Source organism: Mytilus californianus, unplaced genomic scaffold (genome assembly GCF_021869535.1).
Source record: "Mytilus californianus isolate M0D057914Y unplaced genomic scaffold, xbMytCali1.0.p SCAF_7, whole genome shotgun sequence".
Taxonomy (NCBI): Eukaryota; Metazoa; Mollusca; class Bivalvia; order Mytilida; family Mytilidae; genus Mytilus; species Mytilus californianus.
Window position 1 is genome coordinate 47,859,097 of NW_026262723.1, and position 24,085 is coordinate 47,883,181.

Sequence of the window (24,085 nt, forward strand, 5' to 3'; positions counted from 1 at the left end):
TAACTAATCGAAGAATTCAAATAGAGAAAAATATTCAACGAGTGACCGAACAACACATTAATTCACGAATGCACGTAGCGCATGAGTTAATTATCAGTGTTGTTCGGTCACGAGTTGAATATTTTTCGATATTTGAATTCTTTAATTAGTTATTCTTTTTATTGTCGAGCCTTCGACTTTTGTCGAAAAAGCGAGACATAGCGATCCTACATTCCGTCGGCGTCGGCGTCGTCGTCGTCGGCGGCGTCCACAAATATTCACTCTGTGGTTAAAGTTTTTGAAATTTTGATAACTTTCTTAAACTATCCTGGATTTCTACCAAACTTGGACAGAAGCTTGTTTATGATCATAAGATTATATTCAAAAGTAAATTTTGTAAAAAAAAAATTCCATTTTTTCCGTATTTTACTTATAAGTGGACTTAGTTTTTCTGCCAGTTAACATTACATTCACTCTGTGGTTAAAGTTTTTAAAATTTCAATAACTTTCTTAAACTATCCTAGATTTCTACCAAACTTGGAAAGAAGCTTGTTTATGATCATAAGATAGTATCCAGAAGTAAATTTTGTAAAAAAAAAATTCCATTTTTCCGTATTTTACTTATAAATGGACTTAGTTTTTCTGCCAGGAAACATTACATTCACTCTGTGGTTAAAGTTTTTGAAATTTCAATAACTTTCTTAAACTATCCTGGATTTATACCAAACTTGGAAAGAAGCTTGTTTATGATCATAAGATAGTATCTAGAAGGAAATTTTGATAAAATTTTGTTCCATTTTTTCTGTATTTTACTTATAAATGGACTTAGTTTTTCTTCCAGTCAACATTACATACATTCTGCAGTTTAAGTTTTTAAAACATTTATTAGATTCATAATTTATCCTGGATTTTTACCAAACTTGGACAGAAGCTACTTACAATCAAAACATAGTATAGAGGGGAATATTTTTATTAATTTTTTTCTTCATTTTTGTTGAGCCTGCGATTAACACCAAAAGTAGGCGAGACACTGGGTTCCGCGGAACCCTTACGAATTTTTACATTGGCAAATGGCTTTTTTAATGAAATTAATGTAGAAAATGAAAGGAACTATATCTTTTTTCTACGCATTCACAATTTGTTTTGATCCGACGTTATCGACGTCTTGACAACGCCTATTGTTGTATGACGTCAGACAGTGAAATAACCACGTTTATTTCACATGTGAAATTATCGGTTTTTATTTGACTGAGAAGTCCATGTAATTCATTGCTACCAATGTAATAATGAACATTTATTTATGATACTTTGGTTATTCCACTAATCAATACAAAAAGAGGGAGGTCTATTGTAACCCCACTACATGTTCATGTGTCTATTTGAAGTCAGAAACATCATTCATGGTTGTCTTGATATATCTTAATGTTTTTTTGTGATTTAGGGAATTTTTTTATTTGACTGTAAATGGTCTGTGTAATTCATTTACATAATTAACTATTTAAAAACCTTTGAATTTTTCCAAATACTAAGGATTTACTACCCCAGAAATAGATTACCTTAGTTGTATTAAGCAAAACCTTTCGGATTTTTGAGTCCTCAATGCTCTTCAACATCGTAAATTATTTAACTTTTTTAGTTTTTTTTATTAGAGCATCAGTGTCTTTTAGACGAAACGCACGTCTAACATACACAGTTTTAATCCTGGTATCTATGATCAGTTGAATTAGACACCAAGATTTAAAGCTAACATCATATTGTGTAGACATTTGTCTTTTATTGCAGAATGTATTTTGACCTTTTCATACTATTTGGTTTTTAGTCCCCTACCGACGAAGTCAAAGGGGACTTTAGGTTTGCACTCCGTCTGTCTGTCTGTCTGTCCATCTGTCAGTCCGGCAAATCAGTTTTTCTCACTTTTTTTTGTCATGCTTGAAGATATTGATTTAATATTTGGTGTATTGTTTTATCATGGATCAAGTCTGAATTTTGTTCTGGTCTGACGATTTTGTGCAGAGTTATGGTCGTTGAACTTAGAAAATTCACTCAAATAATCAGTTTTCCGCCCTTTTTTTTTGTTATGCTTGTTTTTTGTGTCATTGGGTTGCTGTCTCACATTATAATCATATGTTGTAAATTAAGGCAATAGTAATTTACCGATGTTCACATCTCATGAATCAATTGAGAAGACAAATCAAGGTCGCAATAAAAAACCTAGGGAATTGCATGATCCAAAAGGAGCGAGCGTGAGTGTGTGTCAACAGGACAAATGTCTCCTTCATGCTTGCATTACCTGCCATGCAAATTTGTAAACTATGTATTAAAATTTGTAAAAATATGTGACCTATCAGATTTATAGATTCTATGTATTATGGAAATAAATGTTTGGTTCCCACAAAGATTTACTATTTTACAATATAAATCCTTGGTTCCCACTTCCCCAGATTAATCTTTTTGAAGTCTCTTTACCTCTAATGTGAATTTACTTCTTTGATTCTTGATACATCTTTTTCTGCTTAAGAGTTTCTGTATGGGTGTTATAATCACATAAACTATTGGGGATTAATATTATTGCTACAAAATGTCATACCGTTATGAGGTATACATATTTATTCTCTGTGTTGTCCTTCTTTTGATACTTCATAGTTTTGATTGTATTATTTAGCATCATTTATCGCATGGTAATAAATAGTCATTTCTATTGCCGGAAATCTGCAATCAGTATGAGTGAGTGCAAATGAGACAACTCTCCATGCAAGTCACAATGTATAAAAAGTAAACAATTATAGGTCAAAGTACAGCCTTCAACACGGAGCCTTGGCTCACACCTAACAGCAAGCTATAAAGAGCCCCAAAATGACTACTGTAAAACAATTCAAACAGGCAAACCAACGGTCTAATCTATATAAAAAAATGAGAAACGAGAAACACTTATAAACCACACCAACAAACGACAACCACTGAACAACAGGCTCCTGACTTGGGACATGTGTAAACAAATGCAGCGGGTTTAAACGTTTTTAGAGGCACCAACCTTCACCCTAACCTGAAACAGTAGTGTATCTTTACAACATAAAAAGACACACTTTAAAATATCAATTGAAATGGCTTAACACGATCAAAAAGACACATAAACAAAACCAAGTAAACATACACTGAACGAATAAGTTTGATCTGTGTCACAATATAGATACAATATGAATAAAAAAGATGTAGGAACAATGTCAAAAAGACAACCTGGGACAAAATGGTGTTAAATAAAATAACGTACACAGGTATATGTATATATAATAATTTTGTTGTTTATAATAAGAGTACGGAAACATTTTTTACAAAATGAATAAATTTGTATATATAGTTCACAGTACCAGTACAGAATGAAAATTTATCGTCATACTAAATACTTATCAAAGGTGGTACATATTAAAAACAGTGGGATGAGATACATGTATAACACAAAATAAGTAAACATTGAATAACAGAAATGCATTACAAATTGTGTCAACAGATCAAATTAACAAGAAAGTACGATTTGAGAGTACTCACAGTTACTGAAAGCTAGATAAAAGCCAAAAACAATAATTAAAAACCATGCATCAGAGACTAAAATCAACTAAAACACATCCCAGGGATTTAGTGTTTTAACGCCCTGAACAGTCAAAGAAGACATGACTTGTGCAATGCCAAAATAAAAGTATCCACAGGCAGTAGGATAGTTAGGATTTAACCTTATAATAAATATGTATCATGTTATATATACATAAAGCAATCTCTAAATAGAAAATAAACGTGGATGTGTATTTATACATCCCAAAAACTATCCGAAAAGAATACAAATTTAGTTATGTTTTAATTTGTTGATGACAAAATCGATGTTAGTGCCAGGAATAAATCTGCTGTTAAAGGGGCGCAATTAGTGCCCATAGAAATACATAATACCTGTCGATACACTTGATCGCCGAAACATACATAAATGTTGTCCAGGAGAAAATTTAAAGCTTCAATCATATCTTCACATTTCCAGTTAGAAGCATACTTTCCTTTTTCGTTACAGAAAAAGGCTTTAAACGAGTTACAGCAAATAAATTTGCAATGAGATTTTTTCAAAAGACCATTTAATTAAATATGAAAACTTTTTCTTGATAAGATTGTGTGGAAGTGTAGTGTAGAGAGTAGAAAAATCATAACTGTCAACAGAATTAAAAGGACCATCAAAAGCACGTATTTTATCTAATACCTCTAAAGAATTTTTGACACTCCAAAAATGATTAATACCATTATTTTCATAAACTTTATTACAAAAGTTAATAACAAATTCTTTGATAGTAGTAAGGGAGGTATAGTTCAGAGGAGCACTGAAAGATTAGTAGTAGAACACTTACTAGATGCGGAGATGAAACGAAATTTAAATGGTTGTTTGTGTAATTTTGGTAACCAGTACATAATCGGGACTTTCAAATGTTCGGAAGAGGCTTTAAGCTGGGTTACCGTAGTGGCAGTGATATGCTTGTTTACAATTTGACTCTCTGTGGAGGGTGCCCATTTCTATGAGGCGCCGTTTTACAATTTATTCCTTATTTTCTGATATCAAAAAAGGATTTTCTGATATCAAAAATTCAATTTTTTTATATCAAAAATTCATTTTTTGATACCAGGAAATCGATTTTTTGATATCAGATCTTCGAATTTTTGATTTCAGAAAATATCATTTATTTTTTTATATCAAGAAATAGATTTCCTGATATCAAAAAACGATTTTGTGATATCAAAAATTCGAATTCCTGATATTTTGATATCAGAAAATAAGAAATAAATAAATGATGGCTCCCTGTGTGTCAATAAAATCATCCAAGCTCACCCATGAGCCCAAACATCAGGAAATATCTGTTTTAATGTTTCCGGTTTTATAATGTGGAGTACCGCTACACAATATTGGTCATTATATTGATGGCAAAGGGTCCCTTGTAACAAAGACAAATTGCTTATACACTTCAAGTTTTATAAACATGATTCTCTAATTCTTCGTCAATTTATCCCTTTCTGCACCCATTGTATAAACAAATTTAATCAACGTGTGGTTCGTTTGATATCAGTTCTTCATTGGTTAAAATCCGATTATGACGTCGAATTTACTTGCTTTCCTCTGAATTTCCTATTGTGACGGCATGAAAAAAGGCGACCATACCTGATGACGTCACATAGAAAGAACACATCTTTTTACAGATCATTCGAAAAGACGGAATAAGTTTGCCTGCATATTGTTTGAAAATCATTAGAGAAACAGATTCCACCACCAAATCACGTGTAATACGATATTTATCAACTCTCGACAGTTAAATTTTAAATATTTAAAACGCTCGGCGAGCCTCGCGTTTTAAATTTGAAAATTTAACTGTCTCGAGTGGATAAATATCGTATCACACTCGATGCAGTGGTAGAATCTATATTTATACTTCAAAGTCTCCAGAAAACTGCTATTTAATAACAATATTTGAAGCAAAAAAAATGTACACTAATCTTCAGTTTGACGAAACTGAACGAGTACTGAATTACCTCGATCCATTAATTACGCAATTCGAGTCCCATGCACTAAAAGACAATATTGAAGATTTTTGAAATTATTCTAAAACATATAACATATTTACTTTTGCGTCGAACAATCCCAATCGGCGGAATTAGTCGACCTAAGAATTTACTAAATACTGGAAAATGTTTTACAAAGCTTGGCACATCGAAACAAAATACTGATGTGTTCAAGATTTAGATACGATGGCTGGATGATATATTCAGGTTCAACTGACGTAATACACGATTTTTTCGCCTTATATATCTAATACAATGCATACCCACCTAAATTGTACATACCAATTTTCTCAAAATGAAGTCAGTGTAACTTTCTTGACAGTCGTTTTAATACAAAGACAAACGCTTCCAAAATGAAGGTATTTTAGAAATGAAAACGTCCGGTCTGTGTTTTTGTTAGCTGTTTTTCTTCTTTGTATCGATCTGATGAGTAAAACCCTTTTCAACTGATTTTTATAGTGTGTTCTTACACTATGTTATGATGTTACACCAGTGTCCCAGGTTAGGGTTTAATCCCGCCCCATTCTTTATGTGTCCCAAGTCAGAAGCCTGTAGTTCAGTAATAGTCGTTGGTTCATGTCTGTCATATTTGTTTTTAGTAATATGTTTTGTTATAAATTAGGTCGTTAGCTTTCTAAATTGAATTGTTTCATATTTTTCATGTCGGGGCCTTTTATAGCCGACTATGCGGTATTGGGTTTTCTCATTGTTGAAGGCCGTACGGTTGTCTATAATTTCTTACATCCACTTCATTTGAACTTTGGTGGATAGTTGTCTCATTACCACATCTCCTTGTTTTTATACTAATTACTAATCAGAACTAACTGACTAACTAAATTCGCAACATAAACAACGGGGAAAAAACCTCAAAACAATGATTACCAAAACACTGGGGCCTAATTTCACCAATTCCTGGCTGCACAAATCTGTTTCAGAGGAAACCTATTATTGCTAATAAAGAAGCGAGAACTTACAATTGTTGACTATAAACCTTAAAATAATTAATATATGAGAAACACAAACACACAAAACTTCTTATGACTGATGAAGCCGAACTCTGAGATATTCTTTCCTTAAACACGACCGAAACACCAGACCTAATGTTAGGGCTCATGGGTGAGCTCGGATGCTTTTATTGACACACAGGGAGCAATCATTAATCTTAAATAAATGATGTCTGCAGAAAAAAATATTTATAAGTGTTTACAAAGAGCAATAAATGTGAGTTTTTAAGCTGGACCACGAAATCGATATTACTTAAACTTTTGTTTACAACCTACTGAGACTACTATGTGTTATAGCAGTCTCAGATAGTGTTATATATATATATGACAAAGTAAAAATCGAACTAGCAATTTCGGTGCCATAAATACCTTATTAGGCAAACAATTTTCGTTTTTAGTAAAATTGTATGGAAAAGTTTACTTCTTAAAGGAGTTATTGCTCTTGAATGACCTTGTATTTCAATTATGCCTATTACTGTAAAAAAGAAATTTTGAAGTCAGCATGGTCAGAATCATTAGTCAACCCCTTTTTATGAGTTATTGCCCTTACTTAGGGTTTTTACCCTTTTTTATGGCATTTTGGGTAATACAAATAGTAGCAATAGAGAAACTTCAAACAGCAAACATGATCGACAAGACGAGACCTACCAATAAGTTACATAGCTGAAATTGTCAGTCGACTCCTCATATGAGTTATTGGTCTTAACGGATAATAAGTTTGTACCCTTTTTTGCATATTTGGCAAAACAAGTAGTATTGAGAAACTGTAAACAAACAACAAAACAGATATGCAAAAAAGAGAATTTTATTCGTGAATCATATTTCCAGTCATAATTTTGGAGAGTGGCCATTGTTGAAGATGCACATAGACACAGATGGTTGACACAGCCCCTTAAGAGCCTCTTAGTTTCTTTTTCCTTTCTTTTTTTTTGTGCCTTTATATTGACGCAACGTTAATATGAGATAAGTTTGATTTTCAGAAATTCCATTATTAAACGTGATCTATGCACTAATGAGTCACTCAACGGGAAGTAAATAATATTTAAAGGCCAATTTAATAATATGCTATCTATTTTTGTATGTTTCTTCCTTATATGTTCATTGTATTTTGTCTGTCACCTTCTTGAACTTCCCTTTTCAAAATATCTTAAAACTGATATTACTTGTGTGCCTGTGTATGTGAAGAATGAAGGGGTTTGCCGTTTTCTGCTCGCTCGCTTTCCTGGTCTTTGTTTGGTCAACGTCATGTGCAGCTGAAGGTAAAGAATGAATAATATACTATTTTGTGCTATTTATAGCTGTGTTTTCTCTCTTGTTTGCGTCCGCTCTCATGTAGGTTTTTAATGATCTGAGACAAAAAGAAAAGTGTCATAAAATCTTACGAAAAGTGATAAATTATTATTAAGGGGGACATTTGAACTTTAGTCAAATGCATATCACAGATCATTAAGTTTAGTACCAAATAGAAATTTCTATCCTTAACGTAGTTTTTTGGGGGACATTATTTAACAAGAATGATTGTTTTATTTTAAAATATCGTAAATGGTTCTGCGGAAACCTGGGTCTCGTCTGTATTTGCTGCTGTCACAGCAGAACCGTGGGTCTCGCCTACGATCACTGCCGTCAGTTTAATAGTGTAATGTTGACTGCCAAAAACAATGTACAACTATCAGTTGAAAACGGGAAAATGCTATGTCGGTGTCTTTTCTGACCATCCCTCAGGGGCATGTTGCAAAAATACTTTTTGTTTTATAAATATTTGACCAAGTATCATTCAATTTACAACAAAAACATATAAAACTTGAAATTTAAAGATTAAACTATCAAAAAATGTAGTGTCGTTAAGTGTATTTAAAACTTTCAGAAAAAAATCCTTTTGAAATCAAAGGCAGAAAAATATTCTTAATTTATTTGTTAGGACACTGAATTTGGTTTTTATTTTTTTTTTTGAGGGGGGGGGGGTCAAGAAAATAAGGTCCGTGACCCCCTATTTTTATTCAATATTTCGGTTCGGAAGTATTTATGAAAAGGAATTATCTCATTGAATTTTAACTAATTCTATCGTTTAATGTTTCATCAATAAGGAAAAACTAGGGTTTCCCTATACATGTATAACCCATATAAAATAACTGAGATTTCGTTGATTTCAATGTATTTTAACGAAAAAACAAAATTCGTGACCCCCAGTTTTTATATTGAAATGTGAAAGTAAATTGACCCAGAAGTTTAAGATTAATCCATCGTGGAACATTTAGACACCCCAGCTACCGGCTAAAGAAGTTTCAATTTAAGTTTCGTAACATTCAGTGAATGTTTGACAAAGTTATCAAGTGTCTAAATTAACCACAGATTGAAAGTAACTGTTAACTGCAAAACAAATTGAAGTCCGTAAAATGCGGAAAAACGGACAAAAAATATATTTTACAAATTTTGCTTCGTTGTTAGTTCTTAATCATAAAAAGCTTCTGTCCAAGTTTCGTGAAATTGCGTGACAAAATTATTGATGACATTGTATAAAACTTTATCTATTAAAATAACAATCGCTATGTCTCGCTTCCGCAATTTTCGTGGCAGACGAGACAAAATTGCGTAAGATATGATTAGTTAATGGATTTGCTTTTATTTTTTTGTTTGTTTTTCATATTAGTTTTGAAACTTCGTTTATTTGTCAAAAATGATAAATAAACACATGTTGTCCGTCAAAAGCTATTAGAAAAAAATGTTGCCTACATGTTGTTCCGAAAATAATATATATACAACCCTAGATGAACCAGATGAGGAACGGCTCCTTTCAAATAACGAAAGCTATGATTTTATATATATTGTATAATTGACAGAGTGGCTTAGTTGGATCATGGAAGTATTATATTGACATATCAATATAATACTTCCATGGTTGGACACAGTGCAGTAACGAAGAAACAGTGTAATGGGTTCAAATCCCACTGAAGGGAGGACACACATTTTGCAATAGATCAAACATAGCTGGGATAACTATAAGACCCTGTATAACCCTAGACTATCGGACGAAGATTGTCTGTCGCAGAGTTGTCAACATTTGTGCTAATATATATATATGTATTACGAGAGAAAAAGAAAAAAAAACTATTAGACTCATGAACCAAGAACACTGTGTTGAAGATCTAAAAGTTGCTATCACACAAATAAAGGTCAATATATATTTGTGGTTATAGCATTTCATAAACAATATATGACTTTTGAAATTGTTTAGTTTTATTAATACAACTTTTTTTTTAAATTTGAAGGGAATGCCTCGGAAAGTACCTTGGACAGTGTTTTACCGGGTAAGTAAATTTCGAGCAAGTCATGAAAACGTAACAACTTCTGTTAACACAATAAACCTAATAGGAGATAACTTTTATGGCTTTTGGTCGAAAAATTTACAGTATGTCTTCATTTTATATAACGCACCATTGGCTAAATTATATCACGTTGCCGACTGATATAGGAATGTTGATATTGTAATCGGTTCCCATTTTGAAGCACGTGGTTTTATCGATATCAAATATTATAGGTAAATCTACCTGTACGTCCGATATTGTAAGCTCGATACATTATCTCATAATTATCACATTATTTTCTTTAACGCTATATTAATTTATGTTCCCTGTATTCATAAAAATGAACGTATATCTTGTACATTTTAAGCGATAGGAGAGCAAATTACATGCCACCTTTTGTAAAGAAGAAGGACAAAAGATAACCAATCTTCTGTTAAAAGTGCTCTCTTATGGAAACGATTTGTCAACAATCTGCAAGAGATTCATTCGCAATTTTTTTGTGATGCGTGAAGCAAAACTCATTTTTACAAACAGAAAATTCACAGTCAACATTTTTTTCCCTGTTTTTAATGCAAAAATTAAAGCAAATTAAGTTTTTACACAAGAACGATGGAAGATTGTTATATTTTCTGACAAAAAAAAGAATAGTAGCAGTGAGAAGGATCAGAATTAGTCAAGATATGCCTTTATAATCAAATATGGCATGGTTGCATTCTTCCGTTTCCTTTTGATAGGAGGACTAAATGGAAAATTTTTAAACGGTTTACCAACTATTTGGTCTTCTCAATAGTGTTGATAGTGAATATTGAACAAATACCGTGTTTCTTGTGTTTAAAATACGTGTATACTTAAAACTCTTCATTTGTAGAAAATTTGAAAGACCACACATTTAATGTGTTGCAATTTGAGCCCAGACCTGTTACAGGCACTTGTCGTTGTGTGAATGCTTCATGTGGATGTTGTCAGACATTGTCCATTGCAAAATTACATATAAAGAAAGAAGGTAAGAATTAGCTGGGACTATTATACTAAATAATATCAATATATTATGTCCCAGGAATTAGCAAGGGGATAGATCACATTTACACGTACAATGGTGCAGATGATTACTTTACCGGGTGTCTGTAATAACATAAACGGTACCAATGTTTCTGCACTGGATGCGCATTTCGACAATCAATGTCTCTTCAGTGATGCTCGAGGCCAAAATATTTGAAAATCCAAAGCTTATAATATATGAGCCCTTTGGACAGTTACGGTTAATAAACAATTACGGAGTCCTGGACTTTTGCCTGACATTAATAATCACATCAATTTGTCTGCTTTACGTTGCACCAACACATTAATGGCACAAGAGCAATTTATAAAAAAGACTTTTTAGGAACGTAGAAAAATCTTTTCCATTGTGAAAAAATTGTTGTATAAAACAAAAACAAAAACATGAAAAATAAATCTGCCATCTCAATTACACAAAACAAAAATCTGTGTATATCTTCAAAATCAATAATAAATAAACAATAAATAATATTTTTCAGAGACCTATGTGACCCGATATGTTACTTCCTGGGCATCTATGGATATTGCCATTTCGTAAAACTAATCTTTGAAGGATTTGTTTTTGTTTACCTTTAATAAGGCAAAAATTATGACACCCCCTACAATGCACTTGTTGTTCATTGGCATTAAACAACATATGCTGCATCTCGGGCCACTCACTTTTCACCCTTATCAATTATTTATATATTGCCAACCTATTTATGTTATCCTGAATATATATGAAACAAAGGACTTAGCAATATCTTTGATTTTATAATTATTTGCAGTTTTTCCGATTAGATGCTCTTACACCACTGTCCTATGTTAGGGGAGGGTTGAATCCCCTTTTTTAAGAGGCAGCCGATTTTCTCCATTCATCCCAGTCGACCTAATTCATAGAATTTTTATTAAATGATTTGTACGCACATATCCAATTAATTGAATTATCATGCAGACCTGAATACTATTGTAGAAGAAAATTTGAAAAAAAATATTTAAGATTGTACATATTATTTTGAAAATTGCTTTGAATGTCTTAAGCTTACCTGATAAAAGTTTTCCACCAAGATCATAATTATTACCACTGAGTTGGTACCGTTCTACAACGATTTAAATGATACATTTTATTTGTGCATTTCCAGTTGGCAGATTATGCATAACAAAATGAAAACAGCACGTAATAAATTTGCATGCGTCTGAAGCGCTTTTCTGGATTTGTCCTCATCAGGAACGCTCAAAGACGAATATTTGAAAGTAACGAAACAATTGATCAGAAGAGCTATATAACCAAAAGGACCAAAAAAAAAAAATTAGCCGAATCCATCTGAGGTCAACTTTGCCTGAGGGAGTTGAAACCTTAGTTTATGTATAAAGTTTCCCTTCTCTCAGTAAACATATAGAAGAAATGTGAGGTCATGAATATAAGATAGCAAACAAACGGCACGAAAACGAGAAATAAAGGGATCTAACGGCGAATTTGCAGTCTTCAATTATAATGGACCAATGTCTACAAAATATTATAAGTTCTTAATCCCCCCTGAGTCTTGAAGGGTTGTGAATAAATTAAACAGAGCGTATCACAGATCTGAAATTAAGACCAACTTCTCTTAAAGGAAAAAAAAGCAACATAAAGTTGTACATGTAGCTCCGGAAGATTTGTTTCTGACTTTGGAGACAAGATCGTGCAATATATATAAATTTCTTTATTGTGTTATATTTGTTGGTTCTCCACATTTTTTAGCTCTCCAATTTTTTAGTGCGGTACATACTTTAAGACCTATGAAATACCATCCGCCCAGTAGCTGGTGATTTAGTAGACATGAATGATTTTACATTTTGTCTGTAAATTTCCAACTTATAGATAATGTAATTGTAATTTAAGTTGCAACTCCTTTAGGAAGATATATTTATCAATTGATATTTTGGTTGTTCAGTTAGTTCCTTTAGCTTTTATCATATAAATGTGTTATATATTTGGCTTCACAAAAAAATTGGTCTAGAACGAATATTATGAAGATCTTCCAGTAAAAGAAATACTTGCCGTGCTTACTGAAATGAGTGCCATGTGTCTATTTTTACAATTTCACAATAATTCTCCTGTAATTCATTTCAGTTTGTATCAACGTTAAGTATCTAAAGAAAGAGATTGGATTTCTTTTGACCGTCACTTTGGATGGAAAACCAATACTAAAGAAAGAGGTGTCAGGTAAGTCTATCAATCGTTTATGTATCTATCTGTCTTAGATTATTTATAGGATCTATCAAGCTTATGTAGTATAACTATTTTAGAAAAAATAAAAAATTGACCGAAACCATAATACTAATGTAACAACTTTTTTTCCTATGAATTTATATTAATGTTTTATTTTTACTTTAAACAGTCCAAAATCCACCACCGATCTGCCTCAAAGTTCCTCTCGTGAAAAAGCTAAAGAAACTTGCAAGTATATGTATAGAGTTTTCCGAAGTTCATGTTGGGAAGGATGGCTTATCTGGATGTTCTGAGCTTACTGTACACTTTGTTTTCATCAAAGTGGTAAAGTTAAAGTTGGGCTGCTTCAAAATTCCATTCTCTGAATACGAATTGAATATGATTCACCAGCAAGGAGTTGAATATTTGCTACCAGGTATCGTCCAGCCAGATGGATCGAAAACTGAGAATAGGGATTTTCCCAACAGTATTTTTTTGCAGAATAATGATGAATGGAACAAGAAGTTATATAAAAGAAAGTCTGATTTCAACAGTTAGTAATATATACATGCACATTCATTGTTTTATTTACAATATCAGTTGTATCTGTCCTTTTAGCTTACTTTGCCCTATTGACATTACTTGGCGTCCGTCTACGTCGTCAGTCATCGTCTTAAACTTATCAAAAGATCTTCATCTCTGAAATCATTGAAGCCAAATTCAACCATACCTGCCTGAATAATCCTTATTGTATATAGTATCAACTTCGTCTTTTTGTTCCTGTCAATCAACCATATGGCAAGAAATTAGGCTAACAATAAAAGAAAAAGCTTAAATGCATTAGTTGTACAATTTTCATGAAAACCAAAACAGATAGAAAGAAATCTGATAGAATTAAAAATGTGATAACTTCTTAGTGGAGGGCCATTTGATTTAAGGAGAGGGTTGGAAAGGCTTGGAAGATTTTGCGATGAAAGGACACTTTTGTTGATATCAGATTTTTATTCACTGATTGTCCAAACGTATTGCAATTTCAAATATGCAATTTCGACGACAGTTTGTCATTTACAAATATGTTCTTGTTAAATTAAAGTTTATATAGCATCTCCTTTTATTCAATCTATCTATAAAACAATTTTATTTTTAGTAAATACCTAAGTCCAAATTTCATTTAAGTTTAAACTAACAGATAAATTTCAGAAATTACTTTTTAAACAGTCAAACAACTTTTATCAGAAATGTTTCCTTGTTCTACATTATCACGTATGCAGATGTTTTTGATAAACAACAGGACATTAGTCATTAAATGGACTATAATAAGACATACAATATGTGATAACTTCCTATTTGCACCATACTGCAATTGACTAAGGAAGTATAGGGATTTCCTTTTTAAGAGCATTTATTTAATATAAAGTCTGGGAACAGAGTTAGCAAACTCAGTTAAAGGTATAGGTCGAACGATGAAGAACTTGGCTGTTCTTTGTGTCACTATATCATTGTTGGTGGATGTATCCTATGGTTTAGGTTTGTTCAAATTCATTTATTTAATAGATACATAAAATGACAACTTGAAACATCATTTGAAACCTTAGTTATGTTATCTACGGAAAACTAAATAGTACGTATTTTTTTCTCTGTTTTCTTTTTGCACAAGTCTTATATTCAGTGTGCATAAAAAAGAAAAAAAAAAGGAATATCCATGTACAAAATTTTTTAAAACGGTATCAGTCAGAATTTAGGATCGTGTAACAACAAGTAGGAAAAAAAACCACAGTTGATGTGTTATTTCATGAAATACTTAGTCCTTGAACTTTATCTCTAACAGATCGAAAGGCCTTTACATATATATTGATTCATAATTTTTTTTTTTAAGTTTTACCAAAGGATCAGCCAGCAGAAAAAATACCTATTGGTGACGAAATATCTTTTGGTGATGAAATAGTAGCCACAGAAGATGGATGCCATTGCACCGGGGAAACTTGTAATTGTTGCAAAACGGTGTCCCTGAAATTCCTTTCATTGACAAAACAAGGTACTTAATATTTTCCCCTTAGCAGTATAAACAAACTCTAAATATTAAAAAGCTGAAATAAGTGAGCAAACAGTTTTTAGTACTTAGACGTCAGAATCAATACAAAAATTCAGTTCAAGATCGTTGTCGAAAAAACTAAGGATTAGAAAAATATATTTGAACTTCAAGCATATAATCTTATAAGAAACAAAAAAGGGTTTTTTGAAGATTTACTGACGATTATAGAAATATAAACATTCCAAAACCAAATACACATGCGCGAACAAAAAAAAAATACTTACACAGTTTCCTGAGGAAGGAAAAAATTATAAGATCCGATAAGATCAAACTACATCTTCATTTCAAACGACTAACGTTTGAATACTAAATTTTGCAAAATGTAATGCGTATGAAAATTACAATTATCGAAAATCTTCCACACAAGGAAGTGACTAAGATATAATATCATTACTTTTGAACTTATATACAATTATTGATAATCTTGTTCTCTCTTTAGTATGTGTCAACCTTGTATTTGACCAGCAGGGTCTGGGATTTGAACTCCAGCTTTCGATTGACGGAAAGGTAATCCTTCATCAAAAAGTTGAAGGTGAGATATAATGCTATTAATAATTTGCATATACTTTTTATTCGAAAAGTAAAAGACATATGAGAAGGTGTTACCTATGAAAGAGTACAAAATCCGTATGTGCAAATGTTGTAAAAATATTACGATTATTGATTTACTCTTTATTGATTTTTCTTTTTTATTGATTTTCTTATTGTTTTCGAGAACTTCGTGTTCATAATTTCTATTTGCTTTAGTAGGGTTGAAAAGATAATGTGAAGGAATTTGATGTTTGGTATTCAACGGTTCGCTTAAATGCACTTTATGACAATACAACTGAATGATATGCATCTGTGTAGTAATTGTTGATATATTAACGCTTTAATATTATTTCACTTTTACCTGTTTATCTGTTGTTCCTGCGTGTATTATGTCAGTGTGAAATTTAATCATGTAACAATTATTGTTAACAAAAACAGGGATGACAACTCTGAAGTTCAAAAAAATTTAAGAAATAATAAAATTCCATTTGTATGTCCATAAATAAATGTTATCGTTATGATTTTGTCTTTTCTGTCCCCCTTCTGTGCTAAATCTACAACAATGTATAAGTCGAAAATATTTACTCAATGATAATCGATACAAATATGCTAAAACTTAAAATGTCATAATTTAATTCTGTTTAAAATTTCTATTCTGAAAAATCTAACCTTTAGAATATAATTTTATCTCCAAAACGGAAAACATGTTATCTGATTCAGGTTAATTTGCATTTTTGATGTGTACAGTAATTTGATTTGCTAGTTCTTTTCATAATACAGAGAATTGTACAAGCACTCCTCAGAAAAAAAGTATTTTTGAGTCTTATTTTACTGTTATCGTTCAAATTCAACCCACACGAAAGTAGTGATCAAATGAAGTCAAACTTTGACTGATCTGCCTATTTTTTAACATTAAAAGTCAATTTGATCATTTTAAGTCCATATTCGTCTACCTCACAAAATATTGTCAGGCACTGTAGCAATGTTTGCTGCTTAATTTTAATTTTTGTATATATGATTTGAATTATCTTGTTTTGGATTTAGAAAAAGTGACCGTTAGGTTTTCCTTTGTTGGTAGCTATAAGCAAACACAACGGGCCATGTACAGAGGGAAGGGGACAGTCAACACCAATTCTTTATAAGCTCCAATTATTTGGAACTGTGGAAGACTGGAGTATAAACTTATGCACCTTGCTGATAGTGTGTCAATTGAAACAAAATTCAACATGGACCAACAACCTTATATAAATTAGAAGCAACAATACTTTAGCGATGTTTAAATTCATAATATTTTTCCAATCGGAACATAGAAATCAAGGTAAAAACAAAATCTGATCGAATCAAAAAGGAGCGAGACCTGACCTGGCCTGGTATCTCCACGGGGAAAGCTTCTCTGGCTTTGCATGCATCATTAAACAAGGTTATTTTGATATTGAAGGAACGCCCACTGCATTGTATTCTCAATCTGTACTGCTGCTGGTTTTTTTTCAAATCAAAATTTGCTTTTCAGCAAGGAATCCATCACCTGTTTGTATCAATATTCCCTTGCATGGAATGGAAGTCAAAGCTTGTATTGAATTCACGAACTTGAAAGTGAGCAGTAGTGGCATGTCTGGGTGTCTGGATCTTAGCGCAAAGATCAAGCGAGAATACAAGTTCCAACTTGGATGCTTCAAAATTCCTCCTTCAGGTATGAAAATAAAAACCGTTTCTTTAATATTTAAATATTTATCAAAACTATCAAAGAGCTGGCATGTCTTGAATCTTGAGATTACACTCAGTGTGTTTAGAAAAAATGGCCGGGTTCAAGAGTTATTTTATGGTGCTCGCGTAAGATTAAAGATGTTTTGAGCCGATTACAATTACATTGTTGCTAATATTTCTAATCTAGAACGATCTTTTTTCAACGACACTTCGTCAATGGAAACATGTAAAAATCAACTTGAATCGTTTGCAATCGATACATGCTAGGTATGAATATGGTCTGGTGTCTTTTCAATATACTAACTAGCATGAAGAGACACTAGGAAAGTTCCAAAGAGGCTGTGCATCATGCAAATAAAATCTGAAGAATCTGATTGATGATATATAAAAGACTAAGAAGACTTCAGAACTTAAACGATTTGCAAACACACATGTAAGCAACTAAAATTTAAGTTTGAACAATAACAATATAATCATATAAGCACTCAAAAGGGTATGACATGATTATAGTTTCTGTTTCGGAGGCCATTGTGGTTAAAATTTACTAGTACTAAGGATCTTATTTCTTTCCTGAATAGATCATTCCCTTAGCGACCTATTATCTGAAAGTGGGGTTATTGTTACAACAGGGGATGGATGCACGTGTTCTGCTAATGGTTGCAACTGTTGTAAGACGGTGACGATGAAAGGAATCACAAAGACAGGTATGTGCTAAAAATTAAAGGAAAACAGAAATGATGGAGGATGAAAAGTATATATATTACAGTTGTTTAACTAACCATTACAGGTGTTCCTAGGTGGAATGTAATAGTTTCCTTTCATATCAAACAATTAAAACAGGAGTATTCCACCTCTAATTTTCATATTTGTTTTTATTCAATGTGATGTTTTTTTATTCATTTCTGTTTTTGCATTTTTATATTAGGACTTGGTTTATGCAAGACATTATGCATTATTGAAGGATATTTAGATCGTTACATTTGTATACGCCCGTTTATAACAGGACGTATTATGGTATATCATTGTTCGTCCGTCTATCCCTCCGTCCATCCTTCCATCCGAGCGTTTCGGGACTTTAACAGTTAGATTTAATGCATTTTTTTTTACATATCGCGCACTAACTCCAGTATTCCCGTATTGATTTCCTAAAAAAAATTACACTGTTGTTGGGATTTATAGAAGGGAACTCCGTTTAGATTTTTTTTATCAATTTTCCGGTTTGTTGTTCCAAAATGTACCACATAGTGTACAATAACTTGAGTTTGCTTGGATAGGTTACTTAAAACTTCACACAGTCGTTGATATCGATGAACATAACTGACCTTTCGAAATTTGATATGTCAGTCCAAAGTTATGGGAATTTGACCGTCAGATTAAACGGAATGCATCTTAAATATCAGGTTCTAGTATGCTAGGATCAAATTACTACAAACCTAACAACTATTTTTAGGATTGGTAATTAGAGATTTGTTTTGATTTTGAAAATTTTCTTGTTTGTATTTCAAGAGTTATTGGACTTTTTACAGTCAAATTTGACACAATATTTATACACCTAAGGCATGCATGTTTTTTTCTGAAGAGCCATTTTATTTGTTTCTGATTAAATGCCTTCTTGATATCCCGTTTTATTCTTGTAACAATTTCAGTATGAACAATAAGGGAGTATTGTGAGCTTTTGGTACACATTCTTATTAGACTTACGCAAGCTGTCTTTAGTGGCGGCGTCAACAATTTATTAAAGTTTGTGATTACTATTAAAATAAGAAGATGTGGTATTATTGCCAATGAGACAACTATAAGTCAGTTTGAGGGGAACAATTGGTGGTGATACATCTCATTGCTATTATTGAGATTATTTGACCCTTCCACCTCAGTCATGATCTATTGACTTTATAACTTTTGCTTAGTTTAAATGTTAAAGTTTTTTTATAAGGTCAGATTCAAAGAAACCACTAATGGTAAGTCAATGATGTTTGGTATGTAGTTGTATTGGCATTAGCACATTTCATTTCCATGATATTTTGTACGCTTTTGTATAAGCATTGGTACATCTCATTTACATCTCATTTACAGGGAAATTATTGGCCCCGCTCCCTCAGTCATAGTTTATTGCCTTTTGAACGTTTGTATGGTTAACACGACAAAGTGTGTAATAATGTCAGTTTAAGGGGAACCAATTATGATGAATCAATGATATTAAGAATGCAGTTGTAAAAGCATTTGCACATCTCATTTCAACTTACATTAATGCCCTGCACCTTCAGTTATGGTTTATTGACTTTGAATGTTTTGCATATTTTACATTAAAGAATTGCCATTTTAATTTCACCATGTGCGATTTACTATCAAAATAACATACAGGCGAGACGTATGTCAATGCCAGCAGTTTATTTATAATATTATTGACATATTATTGGTTGAACTAAAAAGATATAAGCTTTGGTAAACGACGAATTTCGAAAACTTGGAATAGAAGCTATTAGAAAGTCACTGCCTGAACCCATGACTTTATAAAGTTTTACTTGATGCAAATTATTCATTTATTTAGGAAATATCGATGTGTCACTAAAGGGGTTATAATTGGATACAGATACTCCTTGTTAGTTTTTGAATTTTGAATTATGGTTATTTCAAGGATTATACAAATACTTATTTATGTTAATTTCATAATTAATCTAAAGATCTGTTTAGTAAGTAGTTTAATCTTAACTTACTGCTATCGAAAGCTATGCATTTCTGTACATTGAAGTAATAAAATTTTTTCCTAGTTTGTAACATTACTTCAAATTGCAGCGATCCAATTCAATCATTTCTTGTTTATTATTCAATTTATTCAAATATAGCTAGTTTATTTACAAAGTCAAAACAGGTATTCGGAAATGACTTTAATTAATTATCCTAATCATTCTACTTATATTCATTTTTAAATCATATTTACTGTGAAGACTTTGTAAATTTCAAACGCGAAGAAAACAAGTGACGTAACAAATTTGTAAGCAGTTTTCACTTCCTTACAAAATTATTGAGTTAATTCGATGTAAAGACACATATCTGCGATACTTTCATGCTTCTCTTTCTTTTCAGTGTGTATTAATCTGATTTACAAAGGCTTGGAAATCGACGTTAAACTCCAAGTTGACGGAAAAGTTTATTTTACCAAGGAATTCGAAGGTACAAATGTATTTTGATGTAAATAGTTGGTTTCAATTTGTTTTGAATTATCTAGTTTTCGATATTTTTAAGGATTGTCAAAAAGACTAATACAGCTTATTCAGTTATATGATTTTCTTAGTTACGAGATTCCCTCTGAAGCGATTAAGATTGGGTGTTTCATATTTGCAGTTGTTGAAAGTGCTCAACAACACTATTCTTCGATGAAAAAGAGACAGAAGGACAAACTAACAGCGCGACGACAAAATCCAACGAAAAGACGAACAAAACACTTCATAGAAAACTAAATATTGAGCAACACAAAGCCGTACAAAACCGGGGGTGAACCGGTGTTCCCGAAGGTTAAGTTGTTTCTGCTCCACATGTGGCACCTATCGTGTTGTTCATTCAAATATAAATCCGCTGATCAGTCTCATATCGTACACTAATGTCATAATCGAGGAAAGGAGGGCGGGATTGTGGTTACGACAATTGAAACACAATGGGGCCATATGCGATAAAGATATTCCTAAACAGTGAACCAACTTGTGAAGGCGTCAGTAAAACTTTTTTAGGGATGTTCGATGACCTATGGTAATAAGCTTATCAATGAAAAAAACCCAGTAAACAGGAATTTTAAAATTCCATGAGTGGCTTCAGATAAACTGAAAATATTAATTATCTGTCACATGCAGGTAACCTTCCGACCAGTTCTGAAAAAAACACGACTTAACAGAACATCCAAAGTTATTTTGCGTGATGTGTTATCATATACTTGTGTGGCGAAAGGTGAGGTTCGAAAACTTCCCTATCTAATACAAATTTTGGTGGAATAACGTTTAAACTGCCACCTTGTTTGCATTCGTATCAATAGCGCTGTAACTATATGAGCTGTCTATATTGACACTTCTATCCAAAGATTTCAATAGGTACATGTGTGAACTCGATTGAAAATGATACAAAGCGTATAAACGCATGCAAAAAAAACAGCAACAGTTTTTTATGTAATTTTCTGATGAAATGTTGAAATGAATATCTATTATTGAATTTCACTTCAGTTTAAAAAGTAAAATAATGATACAGTTGAGTCATATTCATCAAATTTAAATGATATAAAATCGTATCTTTTCAATATTTCAAACCATCCGTACCTTAGATGACTACTAGAATATGTATGATCCAAAATATAACAGGACTATGAATTTCTTAAGTAACTTTCGACAGCAGTATAACTGGACAAGACCCTATACAAGAATTATGATCATTAAATAATTTTATTCATGTCACATATAACTTATCTAACAACCTTGAATAATATAGTAGTGTTGATCACCATGCTTGATCATTTTATGGTGCTTCACGGTAGTTATTCTGCTTTAACAATTAATCCGTATTTAACTACGTGTTATTGCGTTACAATCGCATATTTATATATATTATAATTTAGAATATGTAAACAATCCGTCTTTCTGTCTGTCTTTTTATAATTATTAATTACTTTGCCGTTTGCTTAGATGATGGAGCCAAAGTTCGATTATGTGATATCAATTGAGTAACATGCATATTTGATGTCTCGAATTTAAGTTTTGTCTTTTGTATCAAAAGAAGTTTAGTATAGAAATGCAAATGCTATGGAAAGTGACTTAGAGGATTATGATGCATTGTTATAATTTTGTGAATACAAGGATACTTATAGAATAATTTAATTACAAGATTTATAAATGACCTTATCTACGAAATAACAACACTTATCTATGTTAAAAAAGTCTTTGTTAGATTTATCGGATTTATTTATAATCAAACACATTTATTTCTCAATTTTATTTTATTTGTTGTAGTAAAGAGTCCACCACCAAACATGTGTACAACCATTAACATCAAAGGCACATCTGTTAAGGTTTGTGTTCAGCTGACTGAATTCAAGGTCGAAAGCAAAGACGTGTCTGGATGTGTTGGTGCTTCCGCTTCAGCATTTGGTCAACATTACAACATTAAACTCGGATGCTTCAAGATGTCACCTGCTCAGTACAGAATATTCAAATCATCTTACATCTTTGAAAGTGAAATAGATTATGCAAAATGAGAGTTCCTGTCTTTAATCACACATTCATGTTTTTCTCAATTTTGCAAAGGAATGAATTACAATACAGTGAAACATGCCAACAACAAATGAGTATATCGGTTTTGCTTCAGTATAATTTGAAAAAATACGTTACATATTAAACACTTTGTTTACAACTCCAGAATTATATGGTAGTAATTTTTAATTTTAGTTTTGATATATTTTGGAAAGATGACTGAAATCGTAAATTTAGAGAATAATATTTCAGTTTATTATAATTTTGGTCCTATCGTGACTCAGTGTAGGAGAAGATGATATTACAATGAAATCTATCTCAAAATAACACAAAAATATCAAATACTGAAGGAGAATACATGTATTGCTTGTATCATTTATCTTTGCTGAACCAAATCTTTGAAGTAAATACTGGGTGCTAATTGATGAATGTTAATTTTTGAATAAATACATCCGTTTAAACACAAAATAAAATTGTAAAATCTTCAGTAATATCAAGTAAATTTTTTAAATGAAAAAACCCAAATACCCAGTTTTTGTACATTTTTGAAAACTAATAACATTAATGAATTTGAATATAATTTCTCCCATCCGTAAAAGAAACAAGAAAAAAGACCTTAAGTTTAAGAAAAGCTATTGTAGTGATTTTGGAGACTAAAATAAGGCAGTTGCTAATATTTTTAATAATTCAAGATAATGAGTTTTACAATTTTATCATCTATGGAAATTGATATGAATATGTATGATTTCCTAAGGATAATTTATTTTGATAATTGCATTATCTTCAATTATCTAGCACTTATTTCTTTTAAAAGCAGGCATTAAACTGGGAAATACAGACTAGCAGATTTGTTTAAAATTTTCCTTTTCAACTTGCATGGATTTTTTCATTATATATTTTGTTTGTACATTTTACTTTGTATTGCTATTTCTTTGTTTGTTTGCAATAAATATTCAATTTCTTATCCTCAAACGTTAACGACATTTTCACTGTTGTATTTGATGAGCATCCTGGAAACCAAAACATTTATGCACGTCTAAGCCCATTTCATGACATTACGAGTATGAATTCCTACAAAGATAATTAGTTCTTTAATCACAGATTTAATACGCCAAAACACTCCATCTGAATAAACTTTATTACTGTACGGTACGACGTAACTAAATTGTTTACACAATACCATGTGAATAATGGATATAGACATAGTACGAAGATTCTATAAAAAGTATTAGAACAATATTTAAGATTTGTCTAGAGTACCATTAAACATTAGATGCTGTTACGTCAAAGTACAAAAATTTCCCCCACAGTTTCAATAGAAGCACTACGAGGTACTATGCCATCGTTTTAAATTGAAAATTCTTGATTGATATGTTGTTTCCTTTATGTCCAGTGTCAAATATTGAATGCATATCAAGGATGAAAAGATGGTCGAAACA

The 24,085-nt window shown here is 31.8% G+C and overlaps 1 protein-coding gene across 1 annotated transcript; it reads left to right on the forward strand.

Moving 5' to 3' along the window:
* Positions 1-7,684: 7,684 nt before the first annotated feature.
* Positions 7,685-23,610, forward strand: LOC127709712 (uncharacterized). Its single transcript, XM_052215374.1, has 11 exons — positions 7,685-7,822; positions 9,830-9,868; positions 10,734-10,868; positions 13,014-13,106; positions 13,282-13,644; positions 14,968-15,126; positions 15,623-15,715; positions 17,225-17,404; positions 17,997-18,122; positions 20,503-20,589; positions 22,407-23,610. Exons 1-11 carry the CDS (start codon positions 7,750-7,752, stop codon positions 22,649-22,651), a joined length of 1,593 nt encoding a protein of 530 aa, XP_052071334.1. The 5' UTR covers positions 7,685-7,749; the 3' UTR covers positions 22,652-23,610.
* Positions 23,611-24,085: the final 475 nt, after the last annotated feature.

What these genes read in the sequence shown, in the direction of transcription:
- LOC127709712 (XM_052215374.1), top strand. Translation starts at nt 7,750, where the DNA reads ATGAAGGGGTTTGCCGTTTTCTGCTCGCTCGCTTTCCTGGTCTTTGTT. An exon ending in ATTACATATAAAGAAAGAAG is followed by an intron (nt 10,869 to 13,013) that starts GTAAGAATTAGC and finishes AATTCATTTCAG; the next exon opens with TTTGTATCAACGTTAAGTAT. An exon ending in CCTTTCATTGACAAAACAAG is followed by an intron (nt 15,127 to 15,622) that starts GTACTTAATATT and finishes TTCTCTCTTTAG; the next exon opens with TATGTGTCAACCTTGTATTT.